At 33.1% G+C, this 17,722-nt stretch overlaps 1 protein-coding gene across 3 annotated transcripts in view; it reads right to left on the bottom strand.

Annotated features, from left to right (window-relative positions):
- Window positions 1-379: 379 nt before the first annotated feature.
- Window positions 380-17,722, bottom strand: part of DHX36 (DEAH-box helicase 36) — a 38,949-nt gene continuing 21,606 nt past the window's right edge. Inside the window, exons 13-25 of one of the 3 annotated variants that reach the window (XM_037842157.1) lie at window positions 17,188-17,243; window positions 15,719-15,783; window positions 14,822-14,965; window positions 12,590-12,707; window positions 11,096-11,194; window positions 10,185-10,358; window positions 9,939-10,025; window positions 8,858-8,941; window positions 5,078-5,177; window positions 4,890-4,980; window positions 2,227-2,347; window positions 1,411-1,563; window positions 380-1,034 (exon numbers count right to left, since the gene is read on the bottom strand). In XM_037842157.1, coding sequence (XP_037698085.1) covers window positions 849-1,034; window positions 1,411-1,563; window positions 2,227-2,347; window positions 4,890-4,980; window positions 5,078-5,177; window positions 8,858-8,941; window positions 9,939-10,025; window positions 10,185-10,358; window positions 11,096-11,194; window positions 12,590-12,707; window positions 14,822-14,965; window positions 15,719-15,783; window positions 17,188-17,243 — 1,478 coding nt within the window. In that variant the 3' untranslated portion in view covers window positions 380-848. Of the gene's footprint in view, window positions 1,035-1,410; window positions 1,564-2,226; window positions 2,348-2,471; window positions 3,334-4,889; window positions 4,981-5,077; window positions 5,178-7,102; window positions 7,462-8,857; window positions 8,942-9,938; window positions 10,026-10,184; window positions 10,359-11,095; window positions 11,195-12,589; window positions 12,708-14,821; window positions 14,966-15,718; window positions 15,784-17,187; window positions 17,244-17,722 lie in introns of those variants that run through there. The other 2 variants (XM_037842167.1, XM_037842174.1) reach the window with 2 other exon arrangements.

Raw genomic sequence — 17,722 nt, 5'->3', positions numbered from 1 at the left:
TCCACTGACTGAGAGGGTGTAACTGCATTCAGAACATGTAAAGAAGTATAATATGATGGACTGTTACATTAAAAAAACACATTTCAGGGACAAATAATAGCTAAGGTTCAGTGAGTACACTCCTGTGCCAGGCACGATTCTATGTGTTTTTCATGTATTAACACATTTAATCCTCACAGACTACAGATAAAGAAAACCAAGCACAAAGAGGCTAAATAATTCTCAAGACAAGTCACTGACAGGGCTGATTTGACCTAGGTAGTCAAATGGCTACATTATGCTATACAGGGTAATGTGAAAATATATATTACAAAAGGGGGAAAAAAATCAAATAAATCAAGGTGTAAGTGGACATGCAGAAACCAAACCAAGAAGTTAGTTGAGATTTACACACTGTACATTTTATTAAATACTGGGTTTTATTACAACAAATTAATTTACTTCTGATAGAAGTTTCATTTAAAAAAGTGTGGCTATGTTAAGATTTTTACCTAACATTGCTTTTTGACTAACTACTCAATATTTACTGATTCTATAATCAGTCATTATGGACAGAAAGGTTTATTTTTCTTAACAGAACAAAGGGATTTCTGAAGTTGTACAGCTCTCAATATGTATGAGTGCCACCAAAGTGTGGGCATGACCATTATAGAACGTATGACCACAGAACATTCATAGTATATTGATAATAGCTACAGTTAAGTCATGCACATTGTCTTTACTACCTACTGAAAGTTTCTATCTTACACACAAAAATTAGTCATATCCCGGGATTTAGCATCTAGTCAAAAATTAAACTATGACAAATGGCTGTCAAATTGCCTTTTCAGACTGTCACAGAATAGTTATCAGCTGTAATATCCATCCTGGATTCGTGGTGGGAAGTTCCTGGGAGTTGCCTTTTCCTGCGTTTTGATCAAGTCTATGATGGCCGACAGCACTGCACAGTCTTTGGATTTAGTGTCGTTCCAGTCTACAGGATGAGGACTTTCGATCTTCTCTTGCAGAAGTATATCTAGTTCCTTTCTTAATTCCTAAGGTTGGAAAAATAACACATGTTCAAGAAAAGCAGATGTAGTACCAAACAGTGTAATAACACGTATCCAGTACAAGGAATTTCGCAAGATACAAAACTGAAATATTTAGTGTGCAACCAACTAAAGAATAACCAGAAGTGTGGATAACCCACAAATGTGGTTAAGTTTAAAAAGCCCAACTCCAATCAAATTGAGCCATTCAAAATGGGTGGTCTTTTACCAACTCAAAAAACAATTCAGAAAAATCTAGACATCAATTTTTCAACACTGCCGAAACTGAGCAAGGAAATTCATAAAATATTTAACAACAAGACTACAAGACCACATGCTGGCTTGTGTGTAGATTGAAAGACAACCATGTAAACTTAGTCACCTTAACAAGGTGGGCAATTCTTGCTGGAGACTGAAAGATAATCCATTCATCTACGGCAATAGTTTCCTGATCATTATCCTTCTGGATAGAAATATCACCTCCAAAGAATAAGAGACAGTATGGGGAAATCTCTGTGCAATCATATAAGTATATCTGCAATGAGAATTAAAGTGAATTAATACATTTAGGAGCCTGGAAAAATTACTACTACATTAATTCAACAATATTGCTTGCATTGATCTATTAGTATATTCCTTGTAAAACAGGTATTATTCTGCTAGTGTAATTTAAAAAAACTGATCTTGAAGAAATGCCATTTTAAAAGAGCCACTTCATTAATTCACCAAGACATGAAGTTTTATATTTGTTTCAGTTCAAACTATAGCACTACTCTTTAAATATTTTCTTAGTGGCAAAACCAAAACAATAATGTAGCTGAAATTATTTTTCTCAACATGAGTATAAATAAAATCACATTTAATATTCTTACCATTTATAAGGTATACTGATATGTGAATGAAATTCTTTATATAGTGTCAATTCCAATATACCATGAAACCCCTGAATTTTGAGAGCAGACTCTGAAAGAAAATTCTGCCAATTAAAAAACTGCCCTAATTAATTAAATTGAAGTTTTGTCAAGACAGACATTCACAATTTAAAGTACAGGTAATTTGGTTAAAGAAAAAAATTGTAACTCATGACACAGAAGAAAAGAAAGTACAAATTTTGTTTATAAATCTAAAAACTATACAATTATAAAAATGTAACAAGACTTGATATTTAGACCTGTGAGTATTTTAAATGTTCACTTACACTACTTGTTCTCATCTTCAGGTGATAGATAAGCCAGTTGTAGTGAAAGTTTGTTTGTTCAACATTAACAGATTTAGGATGAATGGCAACCAATCCATCAGTTTTTGTGTAAACTTTTACCCTTTAAAAAAGTTCAAATGCATTTTGTTAAAAAAAAAGTCTTCTGGGAGATTCTTTTTACTACTACAAAAACTGATGAAGGATTACTAAAAACCAACCAAAGAAACCCTAGAACCTTAAAAAAAAAAAAAAAAAATCCCAGAGTTGAGTCTAGTTTATTTTTTGGAATATAAATTTACAAATTCACACGAGGAAAGAAACTGCAGCTAAACGTAAAACCATAAAACTAATCTTCTTGTAGCTATAATTACTCAACATGTTAGAAAGGTAACAGACTATTCCATAAAATTGTGGTAAGATATACTATGTCACTAAGAGAAAATTAACAAAATAAAAATCTGAAATAATTAAGTGATTCTGACCAAGGGAATAGTTTATACATTTTACTATGACAATCAGATTGATAAATAAACTTCAATTTACAGAATAATTTCTGAAATGATCAATTTTTAAATTTCATAGGGTATGCACCCAGATGAATCCCTTAAAAAGCGATTTTTGTTAAAAATAATTCAAAAGAACCTATTTTTAATAATGTTTTAAAAGTTCTCATAGTCCCTAAATCCTCTAATTTTAAAACAGGAATATTTGGAATAAATGTATTTTGACACAGCTCTAGTTCAGTCTCTCAAATCCCGGAGGTATTTTCTTTGATATTCACAAAAATTTTACCCCATTTGTAGTAGTCTTCAATAAAAATTAGTCAACAGGGAGATGTCTGATGGTTTATTTTTAAGTTGTTAATTTTAATTTCTATATTAGTTAACAGCATAAAAGCTGGTAATCCATTAATCCTTCCTATTATTTTTTAAGTGTATCTTTTTTGAGGCTGTAGGAATTCACATTACCTCTATCAAAATCATGAAATCATGGTCATGATGCATTATTCAGCATAAAAATGAAACTATTTTTCCTCATCCCATAGTCAATTTAACCAATGCCATACTGCAACCATGTACCACTAGAGCTGGAGCTGGCAAACTTTTTCTGTAAAGGGTCAGAAAGTAAATATTTTAGGCTTTGTGGGCCATATGATCTCCATCACAACTACTCAACTCTGCTGGTGCAGCAGCAAAGCAGACACAGACAATATGTAAAAAAATGAATATGACTGTGTTCCAGTAAAACTTTATTTATAAAAATAAGCTTTGGGCCTGCAGGCCACAGTATGCTAACCCCTTGGAATAGACTAAAAGCGCCAATCCAAAAATAACTACTTTTCATAATAACACTCCCAAGATGCCAGTGGGAAATTGAAACATTTAATGTTTGAATATGAAAGAGCCTCCATGTTAAGCTACACATAGTTAGACATAAAGGAGAATTTGGCAAAGTACTGATGTCAAAAAAAAAAAAAAAAAAAAGCTTGGATCAAGTAACATACAGATAATCTGCTCACAAATGATTAAAATTTACCTGTTACTCACATTATCCTATACTCTCAAATAGGGTTTCTCAACCTCAACACTATTGACATGTTGACCTGGATAATTCTCTGTTGTAGGGAGCCCTGCTGTTCAATATAGGATGTTTAGCATCCTCCCTTCTAGTTGTGACAACCACAAATGTCTCCAAACATTGTCAAACGTCCCTCAAGGGGTAATATCAGACCCCCTCCACCCTATTTTGAGAACCACAATCCAAGAACAATGTCTGTCTGCACTTTGGTCTATCTTTGAGGTCCCCCCCCCCTTTTTTTTTTCATGTTTATGATCATATGCAATTTGGTATCCTCCTTTTTCATTTAACATCATATATTTTCTATGCTATTACACAATGATTATTTTACATGCCCATCAAAATGAAATGCCATAAAATATAGTATAAAACCATAATTTCCCCATTACTACTAGACATTTATGTTGTTTACAATTAAGCTCTTTTTAGAATACATTTGGAATTGTTTCCTTAGGATATATTCCTTAAACTGAAATATTCAGTTATGAATTCACTCAGTGACTATTTTAATGGCACCCGATACATAATTCTAATCCAGAGTGCCTTCCAAAACAGTGGAACACATTTATATACTTTAGTATGAGTTCATTTATTAGGCAAAAAAAAATGCTTTATTGCTGTCTCCAATTACTACTGAGGCTATTTGCACATGTATATATTAGTTACACATTATTTCTCAAAATAGGGAAAGTACCAAAATTTTCCTCAAAGAGCTAGACTACAAAATTATCCACTTTTATAAGAAGAAAGGGGAAATGTGTGAAACAAAATCTACTCTAAACAATTTCTATCCAGACATTGGCTTTTAATAGCTGGCTTTTCTAAAATTTACACTAGTATTATACTTCACTAACATTCTTTGTGATTAACGGAGGATGGAAGAAATGACTCCAAGAAGTTGCTGTGAAAGAGTGATGTCTATGTTAAACAGTCTGCCTTCTCATAAATGATCAAAAGTAAAGAACAAGAATGTGGCCCAAATATGAATAACAAATTTACAATATAAGAAAGTCCTGTTACATTAGAGGATTTCAAACGTTTAAGGGGATGATTACAAGTAATAGATAATAATCTTCAATGCTTACATTTTCCTTTTTTTACCCAAATTTGGTCGGATTTTAGCAACTTTGGGGTATAAACCAGCACAGATGACAGCTTTAATTATCTTCTCATTATCTATGGGGGGAGGAGGTGGAAAGGTAGAGGAAAACAAAAGTAAAATACTGGTATAATGAACAATGGCAAGGTAGTTACACTGTTTTTTCTGCTTTACCTGAATTTATATTGGACTTTGGATCTTTCGGACTTCTGTTGTTTACAAATCCAGCTCCAAGAAGATGCTCAGCAAACTGTCCTTTCATGTTATGCAGCATCTGCGGAGCAATGGTAGTGAACAGAACCAGAATACCTTTCACACAGCTATAAGGCATACTCCCAGAAATCAAATTTCATGTTTCCCTTGCTATATAAAAATGTGGTATTTTAGAGCGGGCATTGTAAACTACAACTTGCAGGCCAAATCTAGCCTATCCACCAACCGTTTTTGTAAATAAAAGTTTTAGGGAACACAGACATACCCATCTATCTATTGTCTCTGGCTGACTTTGCACTATAATGGCAGAGTTCAGTGGTTGCAATGGAAGACATATTGTTGGCCAAGCCTAAAATATTTACTGAACTTTTACAGACATTTAAAGATTACTCTATTTTGAAAAGACTCACTAATGTAATTTTTAAAATCGGCTTTCCCCTCATATTTTGAAAAACTATAGAAAAGCACACACAAAATAGCCACCATCCATATTTCTATGTCTAAGACTATTTTTTGTTTGGTACAAAAAAAAATCACTGGGTACAAATGATGCCATGACTCATTTAAAGCATGCAAGAAATGCACACAAGTATAAAGATGAAAATTAAAAAAAAATCATTATTAAGTAAACAAGATTGCAGAGACATACACATGTACTTACAGATAACTGAAAACTTTCTTCACCTCCTCATTTTTCTTATAATTAACACTCTAAACTAGTTCCTGGTTTTTATTATCATTAGTTTTTATATTTTCCAGGATAATAAACATTTCATTCTAATCTGCTCCATTATTCCCAACACTGCTTTGTATTAGTTCTACATTTAAATAATTTCAGGGCACAACACCAGTTGATTTAGTATGGACTCTACATTCCTGAATCACTTTGATTCATCTCTTAATAGGCAGCATTTCATTGTCAATGAAATTTTCAAAATAGCTAATGGGTGCAGTATTTCTCAAGTGCTTTTATTTTTTTAATTATCAATGCAACATATATGCAAACTAACATTTTCCATTTTACTATTTTCAAGCATACATTTCAGTGGTGCTATTTACATTCACAATGTGCTACCATCGCCATCATCTATTACCAAAACTTCTCCATCACCCCAAACAGAAACTCTGTACCTATTAAGCATTAACTCCCCATTCCCTACTCCCACCTACCCCTGGCACTCTGTAATCTTATTTCTGTCTCTGAATTTTGCATATTCTAGCTATTTCATATAAGCGAGATCACATAGTATTTGTCCTTTTGGGCCTGGCTTATTTCACTCAACACGATGTTCATCCATTTTGTACCATGTTACCAGACTTTCATTACTCCTATCGTTGAACAATATTCCATTGTATGTATATACCACATTTTATTTATCCATTCATCTGCTGAAGGACACCTGGGATGCTTCCACCATTTGGCTACTGAGAATAATGCTGCTGTGAACACTGGTGTACAGGTATCTGCCCAAGTCCTTGCTTTCAATTCTTTCGGGTATATCCTAATAGCAGGATTGCTGGGTCATATGGCAATTCCACACTTAACTTTCTGAGGAACCAACAATGCATGAGGGTTCCTATTTCTCTGTATCCTTGCCAACATTTGTTGCTTTTTAAATAATAGCCATTCTAGTGGTGTGACGTAGTATCTCATGGTTTGGCTTTACATTTCCCTAATGACTAAAGATGTTGAACATCTTTTCATGTGCTTTTTTGGCCATCTGTGGATCTTCTTTAGAGAACTATCTACTCAAGTCTTTGTCCATTTTTAAATTGGGTTGTCTTTTTGTTGCTGAGTTGGATTTTTTTTATATGTTCTGAATATTAAACCTTTATCAGAAATATGGTTTTCAAATATTCCCCCCATTTAGTAGATTGTCTTTTTTTAAAATTTTATTTTATTTTTTTAATTCATTTTATTGATACATATTCACATACCATGCAGTCATACAAAACAAAGCATACATTCAATTGTTTACAGTACCATTATATAGTTGTGCTAGATTGTCTTTTTACTTTCTTGATAATACCCTTAGATGCACAAAGTTTTTAATTTTGTTGAGGTCCAATTTATCTATTTTTTTTTTTTTTTGTTACTTGTGCCTTTGGAGTAAAGTTTAAGAATCTATTGCCTAATACAAGATTCTGAAGATAGTTCCCTATGTTTTCTTCTAGGTGTTTTATAGTTTTAGTTGTTATACTTAGGTCTTTGATCCATTTTTGCATTGACGTTTACATACGGTGTGAGATAAGGATTCACTTTCATTCTTTTGCATGTAGAAATCCAGTTTTCCTAGTATCATTTATTGAGGAGACTTCTTCCCCCACTGAGTGGACTTGGTACCCTTGTTAAAAACCAACAGGCCAAAATAAATAAGTAAATAAAAAATAAATTTTAAAAGATCAATTGGCTTTACATGTGAGAGTTTATTTCTGAACTCTCAATTCTGTTCCACCGATCTGTATGTTTATCTATATGTCTCTCCTTGTGCCAGTACTTTCTTCAATGCCTGCCTGTTGTCTCTGTACTCAAATTAATATCTTGACTGGTTATAAGATTTTCAAATAATACCTGGATTTAGTAATCTTTTTGTACTTTTTATTTCATTTTTACATCTCAGGAATGTTCTTATATTTTATCTCTGAATACACAATTACCCTTGAATTTTCTATGAAAGATAGCTATTATCCCCATGATGGATCATCCCTGTTTTCCTTTTTATAAGCTTTTTAGTTACTGCTTTAATCTTTGTCTTTTTCAGCTGCATTCATGAACTGTGATTACCTCAAGCCCTTCTTTTACGGAAATATGATTTTAAAGGGTGATCGTTTTGTTCCTTGCTATTTTATTTTGGTCTTCAACTTGTTTTATTATCTTAGCAGTCTTCCTTGTCATTCAGTATATTGGTTTACTTTCTTATCCTCATTTTTCTGAATTCATATTCTTATTCAGTTGTTCCATATTATGAAGCAGTTCTAAGGTATTGTTTTGGTTGAGAAACACTGTTACATAATTTTATTTTTTTTTCCTTTGGCTGTAGTATCTTACAGAGTTGCCATGACCCACCCTTCTTTACAGTTTGCTCATGATTGGGACAGTTCTGATTAGATATGCTAGATTCTTAATTTGTTCCCCTCTTTATTGATTTGTAAAAGTACCAAGATTCATGCTACATAGCTAAGGTGTGTGCATTGGGGGGCGGGGGTGGGGTGGTGGTGGTGGTGGTGGTATTCTAACTGGGCTTCAGACTCAATTTCTCAATTCAGTGTAGAGTCTGAAACCTGAATATGTATGTGCTCTCCTTATGAATTTCTTTCTGTTTCACATACAACTCCCATGCAGTTTTCACTATACTAAATAAGAAAAAGATAAAAATACCTATCTTATTTGGTATTTTTAAATAGATTAGGAATATTACTGAAAAGTCTCAGGTAGAATAATTAACATGGCTACTAGAAAGTGGGGGCAGGAATAGTAACTGAGCCTTACCGCACTTTCCTACTATATCCTGAAACCTTGTTTCTTTCCTTGACCATCAGTTTTCTGTTTATTATATTAGGTTATACACATTTCCTTGTTTTGTTGCAGTTGTTTGAAGAAAAATTTCTCCTATTATTTTCTACCATAATTCAATTTCAAAAGAAAAGCTCACATAATTTTTTGCTATATATCTATTGTACTATATACATATATTTCTAATCTAGCATATGTGAAAGTAAGTACAAAACATTCTCTATTACCTGCAGTGTATTTGAAGACAGAAAATATTCCCAACAATAGTCCTTCTCATATCTGAAACCTCGTTGCCTAGCGTCTTCCCAGCCCTATGGGGCAAAGAAATGAAAACTGATTCATTTCACTGCCTAAAGAAAGACTGCTTACTAGTTTCTGAGATTTTATGAGTAATAATTTCACTGTCTCCTGACACTTAATTTTCTTTGTAAAAAAGCCAAGCATTTTTGAAATTTACAAACTCAAGAAACATGACTTCCCCATAATCCTAATCTTAAAGAAATAACAACCACTGAATGTTCAGACCTTTCTTCATAGAAATAAGTATGAGCTGTACAGTTATACACTGTGTATTTACACAAAACGGCATTATACTGTGACAGAAAGAACACATGTTGTAGAACAAATTTCAAAGCTATTTTATATTTTCTACTTTACAAATACGCTTTCTTAGCTAGGGAAAGTGGGAAAATAAAGAAAAACATGCTTAATCAGAGGAAGAAAAAAACAATTTTCCCATATGTTGTACAAAAATGAATCTAGAGCTACAATAATCCATATTACTCTATAAACCAAATTAATTTTAATTGTGTAAAATCTGATGATTTTTTGGGAGAGGAAAATCCCTCCCTAATATGATGCTCTTTATCTAAATGGTTGAATGTGACCACAGGTGTAAGTTTATTAATGAATAGAAAGATTTTTCTGTCATAAATGTAATAAGACATAAGATACACATGAATAACATCAAATATGAAATTTTAAAATAAACTGCTCAAAACTTGTTTTCTACACTTAGCAAAACAACACAGACTTCTTTTTCAAAAGGATAGGAGTAATGAGCTATTGTAAAATTGAAAAGTATTTTCAGGCCATGGCGAAAAAACCTAAGTATTTTCCAAGTTCTTAGAAAGACGTTCTATAATAGGATTTACATTTGTTTCCTCCAAATGTTCACCTGATTTTAAACATTCTCAGTTAGCAATTTATTCCTGATACCTACAATAATAGGTTAAATATATTCTTTGTTGTATTATCAGCTTTTCTCTTGAACTGCCACAATCCAGACAGACCAAGTTGTTGTTTTACCTTAAACGCATTCACGACTGTCAGATGGTCACTTCTTGTATCCTTGGCCAATTCCTTTCTTCTTGCATCTGCAATCTTTTCTTTTCCCTTAAAGAAATAACAGATAAGGCAATTTAAATTGTTCTGATGATATAAAACAGAGAATGACATTCTAAAATAAAGCTAATGAAAAATATTTCTATTTAAGGAACAGCTACTCTCTGTATCTAAAAATGCCTAGGCTTTTATTATTTGAATCCTTCTTACCAATGGAATGACAAAGGGGTCTTTGAAACTGAGACTAGCAGCAATAGTGAGTACTGGGTCTAAGCAACAAAACAGAGCTCCAAAAAGAATCATTTTTCCAATATGTGGTTCAACTGGTAATCGTGCTAAGTGGACACCAAGAGGTGTCAATTCTTCTTGTTTATCCAAAGCATTCTGTAAAGAAAAGATTTAGGTTTAAAACAGACAGTTTAAAGCATTACATTTAAAGCTATTTTTAGGTTGCTTGTAAGTCATCCCTCACTCTCTTAAGTCAAATACCCTTATACTTGTTTAGTTTTAGTTTTCTTCATCAAAACGTAAGTTTTGAGATAAGTAAGGGTGAGAAAGTTATTTAAATAAAAATGAAATTAATACACAACTTGGCTTTACTGTAAATATTAGGAGAGAAATAGAAATAATGAACTAGCAACTTTTAGTCAAAGAGAGAAAATCACTAAGTACAAGAAATGTAGGAGAAAACACTACTATGTGTGCACAGTATCAAAGATACTATTAAAAAATGAAAAGGTCAAAATAAGATAACACATTTGTAACACATTACTGACAAATGCCTCATGTAAAGAGTACACAAGAAGCATATAATGATCTCCTACAACCCATCAAAAACCAGGCACCAACAATTTATAAAAATTTATGTAATTTTAAATCAGGCCTGTAATTTAAAAATTTTCTGAAAAGGGCCCAATATTAAAAGAACATCACCAACTATCATTCTAAAACTTCCTCAAGCATATCTCCTTTACTGAGTTGAACAGCCATGAGTGAATTTGGCACTTTGAACATTCAATGACCTACCTCACAGTAATGAGAGTTAATTCTATAATTAGCTGGCTTACATGCTCTAACATTTAAATATAAGTTAGAATTAAAAAACATTAAATTAAATTTACCAGTTCCATCAGGTGTTTTATAGACAGCAATACTGCCTCATTTGATGGTGGGTCCATTAACCTACTCAAAAAATAAGCAATTCCACCTAGCTTTAAAATCTGCGGGGAGACAAATATAATTAAACATACATCATATATTTCTGTAACAGTTTAATCCTGCCTGTGTTCATCAGTCAAAATATCAAACCTATACACATGGTTTGCAAGTTATTTTACCAGAAAGAATTAATGTCATTATTTGTGATTCTGAAAACATGTTTAATGGCCAATATACTACTTTCTACCAACAATTCTATTAATGAAAAAGTGGTTAAAACCTCAACAAATTGAATACTAAATATTTTCAAAACAATAAGACTAATTATATCTAAATATAATAATGCTGAAAAAAATAAGTAGCTGATAATAAGGGACAGTACCTTACGTGTAGAAAAGTAACATTTACTGAATACCAGGCACTGTTCTAATTTTATATATTTAGTAACCTGCTGTGCCAGTTTGAATGTATTAGTCCCCCAAAACGCCATTATCTTTGATGTAATCTTGTGTGGGCAGACGTATCAGTGTTGATTAGACTGTAATTCTCAAGAGTGTTTCTGTGGCGATGTGCCCCACCCAACTGTGGGTGATGACTCTGGTTGGATAATTTCCATGGAGGCATGGAGGTGTTATCCCACCCATTCAGGCATATATAACTGTAGGCATATAAATGAGCTGACAAACAGAAGGAACTCAGTGCAGCTGAGAGTGCCATTCTGAAAAGGAGCCACAGCCAAGAGGAACACTTTGAAGAATGCATAGGAGATGAGAGAGTAACTGCAGTTTAAAGACACATTTTGGAGTCAGCCTTTGGAAGCAAACTTTTCCAGATAAGAGAGGACAAATGCCCCAAGAACAACTGGGAGCAGCATTTTGGAGAAAAGCTGAAGCCTAAAGAGGAACGTCTTGGGAGATAGCCATTTTGAAACCAGAACTCCGGAGCAGACACCAGCCACGTGTCTTCTCAGATAACAGAAGTTTTCCGGGCGCCATTAACCATCCTCCAGTAAAGGTACCCGATTTTTGATGACTTACCTTGGACACTTTATGGCCTTAAGACTGTAACTTTGTAACCAAATAAACCTCCTTTATAAAAGCCAATCCACTTCTGGTGTTTTGCATTCCGGCAGCATTACCAAACTAGAACACCTGCCCAATGTAATAGAACCAGCCTGTCAGGGGAGGAGTTGGGATTCAAACCCAGGCAGGCTCCAGAGCAGTACATGACTAAAAACTGTTTTACGTGTGATTTTTCCTTATTCTGAAATATGTTTAAATACAGAGGTTTTTATTAATACCCCCCCCCCCAAAATAAATGCATGGTAATGCTTTCTTATTTATTAAATAAGATTAATAAGTCTTTTAATAGTATAACTAAAGACTACATTACTTCTATAAAAAATGTTCAAAATTAGAAGATCCTATTTAGTTTCTTAATTATCCCACCTAATTTACCTTTATTTGTAGACAAAGTTCTTCCAAAGGAGTTCTCAAAATTTCTGGCAGTTGATAGGCATCTAGAAGGCTTGCTCTAAGACCATTGTACAGATGAAAGCAATGACCAGGTTGAACTCTTAAAAAATGGGGGGGGGAGAGGTATCAATGTCTTTCTAGAACTCTAGCGAAAATAGTACACAAGGAAAGAAGCCAATTCTGATTTCCCACATCATAAAAAATTTGCCTAATTATTATTTCATTTTTATTACTCATTTATTCTTTCCTCCCATCTGCTCTGAATAACCTCAAATCCCCTATACCCATGTTTCAGTTTTAAGAAAGAAAGAAGATTCCCTCTAACCTACAGATTGGTCTGCTATTTCTATCATACAGATTCCAGATTGTGATGCTCAATAACAGCAGTCTACTTAGGTTAAGACCAGGAATTATAGCCTCAAATATACCTTTTGAGCAATTATGCAACAAATCCTGGTATTTTGTTAACTTGCTTATATTATTTAAAAGCTTTTAAGTATGTGTTGTTTAGTGTGCTCTCAGAGGGATGCTGGAATTTTTTTTTTTTTAAACTACTGAACTACTGACATGAATGATACCATTCTTTGGGCAATGATAAGGACAGAGGTAAGGGTATTTTTATATTTTCAAGTAGAATAATTATTTGTATGGGCTCTTGCTGTTTCAGGGTGGGGGTGGGGGGTAAAAATATATTTTCCCACAGAAATAAAAATAAATTCTAAAAATTTAAGCTATTTCTGCCACAAAATCTACAAAAACTATCACCTAAACATGGCCTGAATATTTCTCCAGCAGTAACTAAATTAACAGTACCACCACTGAGGATCATATAGTATTTTCATAGCTCGTTAGGGCCTTCAAAATAATCATCAAGCTAACTTGGCTTTGTTAAAGGAATTTACATCATGAAGTCGACAAGGGACTATTTTCCCTCTGAATTAAAACACCGTGATTCTATAACCTCCACCATGGAAGTGAGGATGAAGAATTAAAATTTAATACTTCAGTCATTTTCTGTAACTGTTTTATGGATCTAACTTAAGGCCTAGTTGTTTATCATTCATATATAAAGGTACACCAAAACTCATTCACTGCGGTGAATACTTTTTGAACCAGTCTCCAGTGGTGATGAGTCTGCAAAGGAAATTCCCAGGCTTGCTGGATCCTGTATCTCCTGATAACTGATTAGAAGAGTACATTTCTTTGACAAAGACAAGATTTTGGCTCAACAGCACCAAGTGCACAATCTAATAAGCTACCTGGACGTCAGTTATACCGGGATAATCCGCAAAGACAAGTACAAGTGATTCAACACTTTTCAAGTATAGTAAACAAAGGATTAATAAAATGGTCCCTCAAATTTTCTTTCAATTCTCCTTTCTATAAATTGGTCCATATCTGAAGATTTACAGAAATCTTTTTTGTTCTACTCATAAGATGCAAAAGAAAAACTCCAGATGCACGATTCTTCCACTCTTAATAAGGGTGTTAAAAAACAAAACAAACAAAAAACTTATGAAGTATGCATTAAAATAAAACATTAAATGCAACTATTTGTCAAAGTTCAATGCAAATTATTTTTCCTACCATTTCAAGAGAGATTTCTATTTCTTAGATACCATATCATCAATGAGAAAAAAATACTTTCCCTGTGTTTTCCTTGGCAAATAAGTGAAAAATCAGTAGAACTGTAAAGCACAAAGATAAGAGCCCAGACTTCCTGGATTCAAAAGGGTAAGACTTTGGGCAAGTTACTTCTTTGTATCAATTTCTTTATGTTAAAATGGAAATAATAATAACAATATAACTTAAAGCATGGTGGTGAGAATTGAACAATACATATGAAATGTTTAGGACATGACCTGACAAACAGAATTAATGGTTAATATTATTAGGTAATATAAGTTTTAAGAGAAAGGAGTTAAAAAAAATTACAATTAGCACACTAATAAGAATAAAGAAAATTAATTTTAATTAACTATACTGAGGGATTGGAAGTGGAAAATTCATAAAGGAGAAAACTTAGAAGAAACTTTTCCAGGTAAACTATGATTAAAATAACTTTCCCATTCAAAAATGTGCTGTTTTAAGTTCAGAATATTATGAAAGATGACTCTCCTAATGAATAATATGTTTAAACGACAGCAACACACTTTGCTATACAACATTTTCTGGTGTGCTCTAAAGGCTTCAGACAAAAGGGCCCATTCTTACCTTCCAGCTCGACCTTTCCTTTGTTTGGCATTAGCTTTACTAACCCATTCAGCAGACATTGTACTGATGTTGTTCTGAGTGTCAAAGTGTGTCTCTTTTATTTTTCCTCCATCTATCACATAAACTACATCATCTATGGTAATGCTGTTTGGAACATAAAGATACATAAACAGTAAAAAGTACTACTAAGCTACAACAGGCTTACCAACAGGGATTTCAGAGCATTTTTAAATTGCATCAAATGATTTTAGCAGTTCAGAGTTTACTCTTCCACACTGACCAAAGTTACAGGGATAAAGCACCTTACTAGCAAGCATTATCAGCAGTTGTAGCATAGTACAGTGCCAATTATGCAGATCACATGCTCAATTCCTATTTGCCCAGAGCCAAACTTCATAGCTTATCTAATGACTTCTGAACCCAATTCTTTGCTCCTGGGCCCCCTACCCCTAACCCCCACCCCCCATCAAATGCCATGGTCTAATATCAGCTTCCATGGAACAACTTCTTTCAATGACTATATGGGTTGGTATATTGGCACCTTCAAAGGAACACCAGGAATTTTAAAGGGTAGATATACTAATTACCAAATTAGTGGCAAACAATGCAGCCCCCAACTAGAAATAGACAAAAAGCACAAACCTGACCTTAATTTCATCGTTTCTTTAGGAAAGCTTTGAAAAACCATTTAAAAGACTGTTTTTGGAGATGGCTAAACACCAGTATAGATTAAAAAACAAAACAATGCTCACTGCCATGACTAAGTTTAAAAAATAAACAAAGAAAAACAGCTTTATATTTAATAAATTACAAAGATTTATAGAGAAAAAAAGATCTTGTAAAATACATTAATTTACTGGTGTGCAAAACTTGTGTAAATATTTAAAACAACCTTACCTAGTCTCCGCAATGTTGGTAGCAATTACTATTTTCCGAACACCAGGAGGGGTTTTTTTAAATACCTGTAGGTATAAAGAACATCAAAAACCCCAAAGTGCAGTAATTTCTGACACATTATTTTTACAATTAGAGGAATTACCTCAGTTATGTGTATTCACTCAGTGACACGCATCTAATATTTATAGTTGTATTCATAAGGTGCACATCATTTATAATACTGCAAAATTCTCTTTTGGCAAACCAAACTAAATCGCTCATATGTATGTCAGACTCATCATAAACAAGATAAAAGAAATATAATCAAATTTACAGTATGTCTTCTAACAAAAGCTGGAGAATATACATTTCTCATGTAGACAAATTATAAAGTAGGAGAGAAGTTTAGTTTTGAGGCCAAATTTTTAGGTAAGGACACCTACCATTCGGGCAGATGCCCAACCCATCAGAATGGATACCTGTTGGCATGCTGTACCACCGTATACTAATACCAGCTTGAGGTCAGACTCTTCAAATGCAAATCCCATCAACATCCCACCCCTAACAAGGTAACCTCAGCAGAAATAAGACAGTCAAATACCACTACCTACAAAGCAAAAAAAATGGATAGATTTACCTTCTCATTTATAAAAATGGTATCAATAGAGAAAATGTTGTTTCCCAGTACAGTCACATAATCTCCAGCAAAGGAATAAATAAGTTACTTTTAGGGTATCAGGGATGAAAGTTCCTCTATAATGGATACTCTTCTGTCCAGCCTGAAAAAGTTTTCTCTCTCTATCATTTCCTTCCATCTGATATGTAGTTTGTAACTAATTTAACAGGAAAAGCCTTACTCAGGACTAACGCAGCAAGAAAGGATATTACAAGGGTCTCAATAGAAAATATCTTGATATTTTCTTATAAAAAAAGGAGAGAAAAAACTAGAAGGAAAGAGACTTTTTGGTCCATTTCATTCTGTCAGGGCCTGCAAATGCTGTAGTCCAGAAAACTCTCTTTCCTCCAAGAATGAAGTACTCATTCTAATTAGGGAGATCCTGCCGATGGAGCAAAAACATTCAGAACTATGATAACATGTTATTGATAAAACGGGAAAAATCTCCTATCTGCATATATAGTAATTCTGTCTTATAAAAGTCTTAAGTATCAAGCTGTAGTGTATCACAGATAATTAATTTCAAGGGTGAGCTATTTTTATTTGTACTCATTTACCCAAACAGTTATGGTGAAACTAATTAAACTTTTCCCTATTGTTGACAAAACTAACTTCACATGTGGATTACCGTTACTGAAGTTTTTGTGTAACCATTCCCTGAAGATGCATCTGAAAAGATTCTGAAGAAGTATTTTAATCTATGAATTAATATTTGATAATGTCCTTTAAAATAAAGAAAATAAAAACACAGTAAACAGGTCTTAAAACCTTACTCAGGTTCATAGTCAGAAAATGAATAAATTTAACAACATACCTGTGTCTGGTTAACTGTAGGCATCAATGAATGTAAAGGTATAATAACAAACTTATCTGGAAAGTAAAAAGAAAAACTGAACTTTAAGATAAATAGTTGCAAAAAAATTCTATCAGACATTTCTGGAACAGTGAATTTAGATGCTAAGCCACATAATTCTTGACTTACATTCATTCCTACCTATAACCAGACCAACTTTATTCTTTTTATATTCTAGTTTTCTAAGTATTCCAACAAGCTTCAGTTGACGTTTTATTCTGTTAATCTATTTCACACTGACAAGCATTTTTCCCCAATTCTTAAAGAATGTTCAAAAGTTGGAAGTAAATCTTTAAAATTACGTAAGTAAAACACCAAACTCCATTTTTATCATCTAAATGAAGACCCAAAAATTTTATTTAATATGAATGGATGTAAGTTTGTACACTTTGGATAATCCTACTATTTTAATCATACAGAAAATATCTGAATTTTTAGAACAAATTACTCATTAAAAATCCATGTCCTACTTTAAAAATAATGAAATAGGGCTGCC

Source organism: Choloepus didactylus, chromosome 1 (assembly GCF_015220235.1).
Source record: "Choloepus didactylus isolate mChoDid1 chromosome 1, mChoDid1.pri, whole genome shotgun sequence".
NCBI lineage: Eukaryota > Metazoa > Chordata > Mammalia > Pilosa > Megalonychidae > Choloepus > Choloepus didactylus.
The sequence above is the reverse complement of the archived record's forward strand: the minus strand, read 5'-3'. Positions and strand labels throughout refer to the sequence as shown.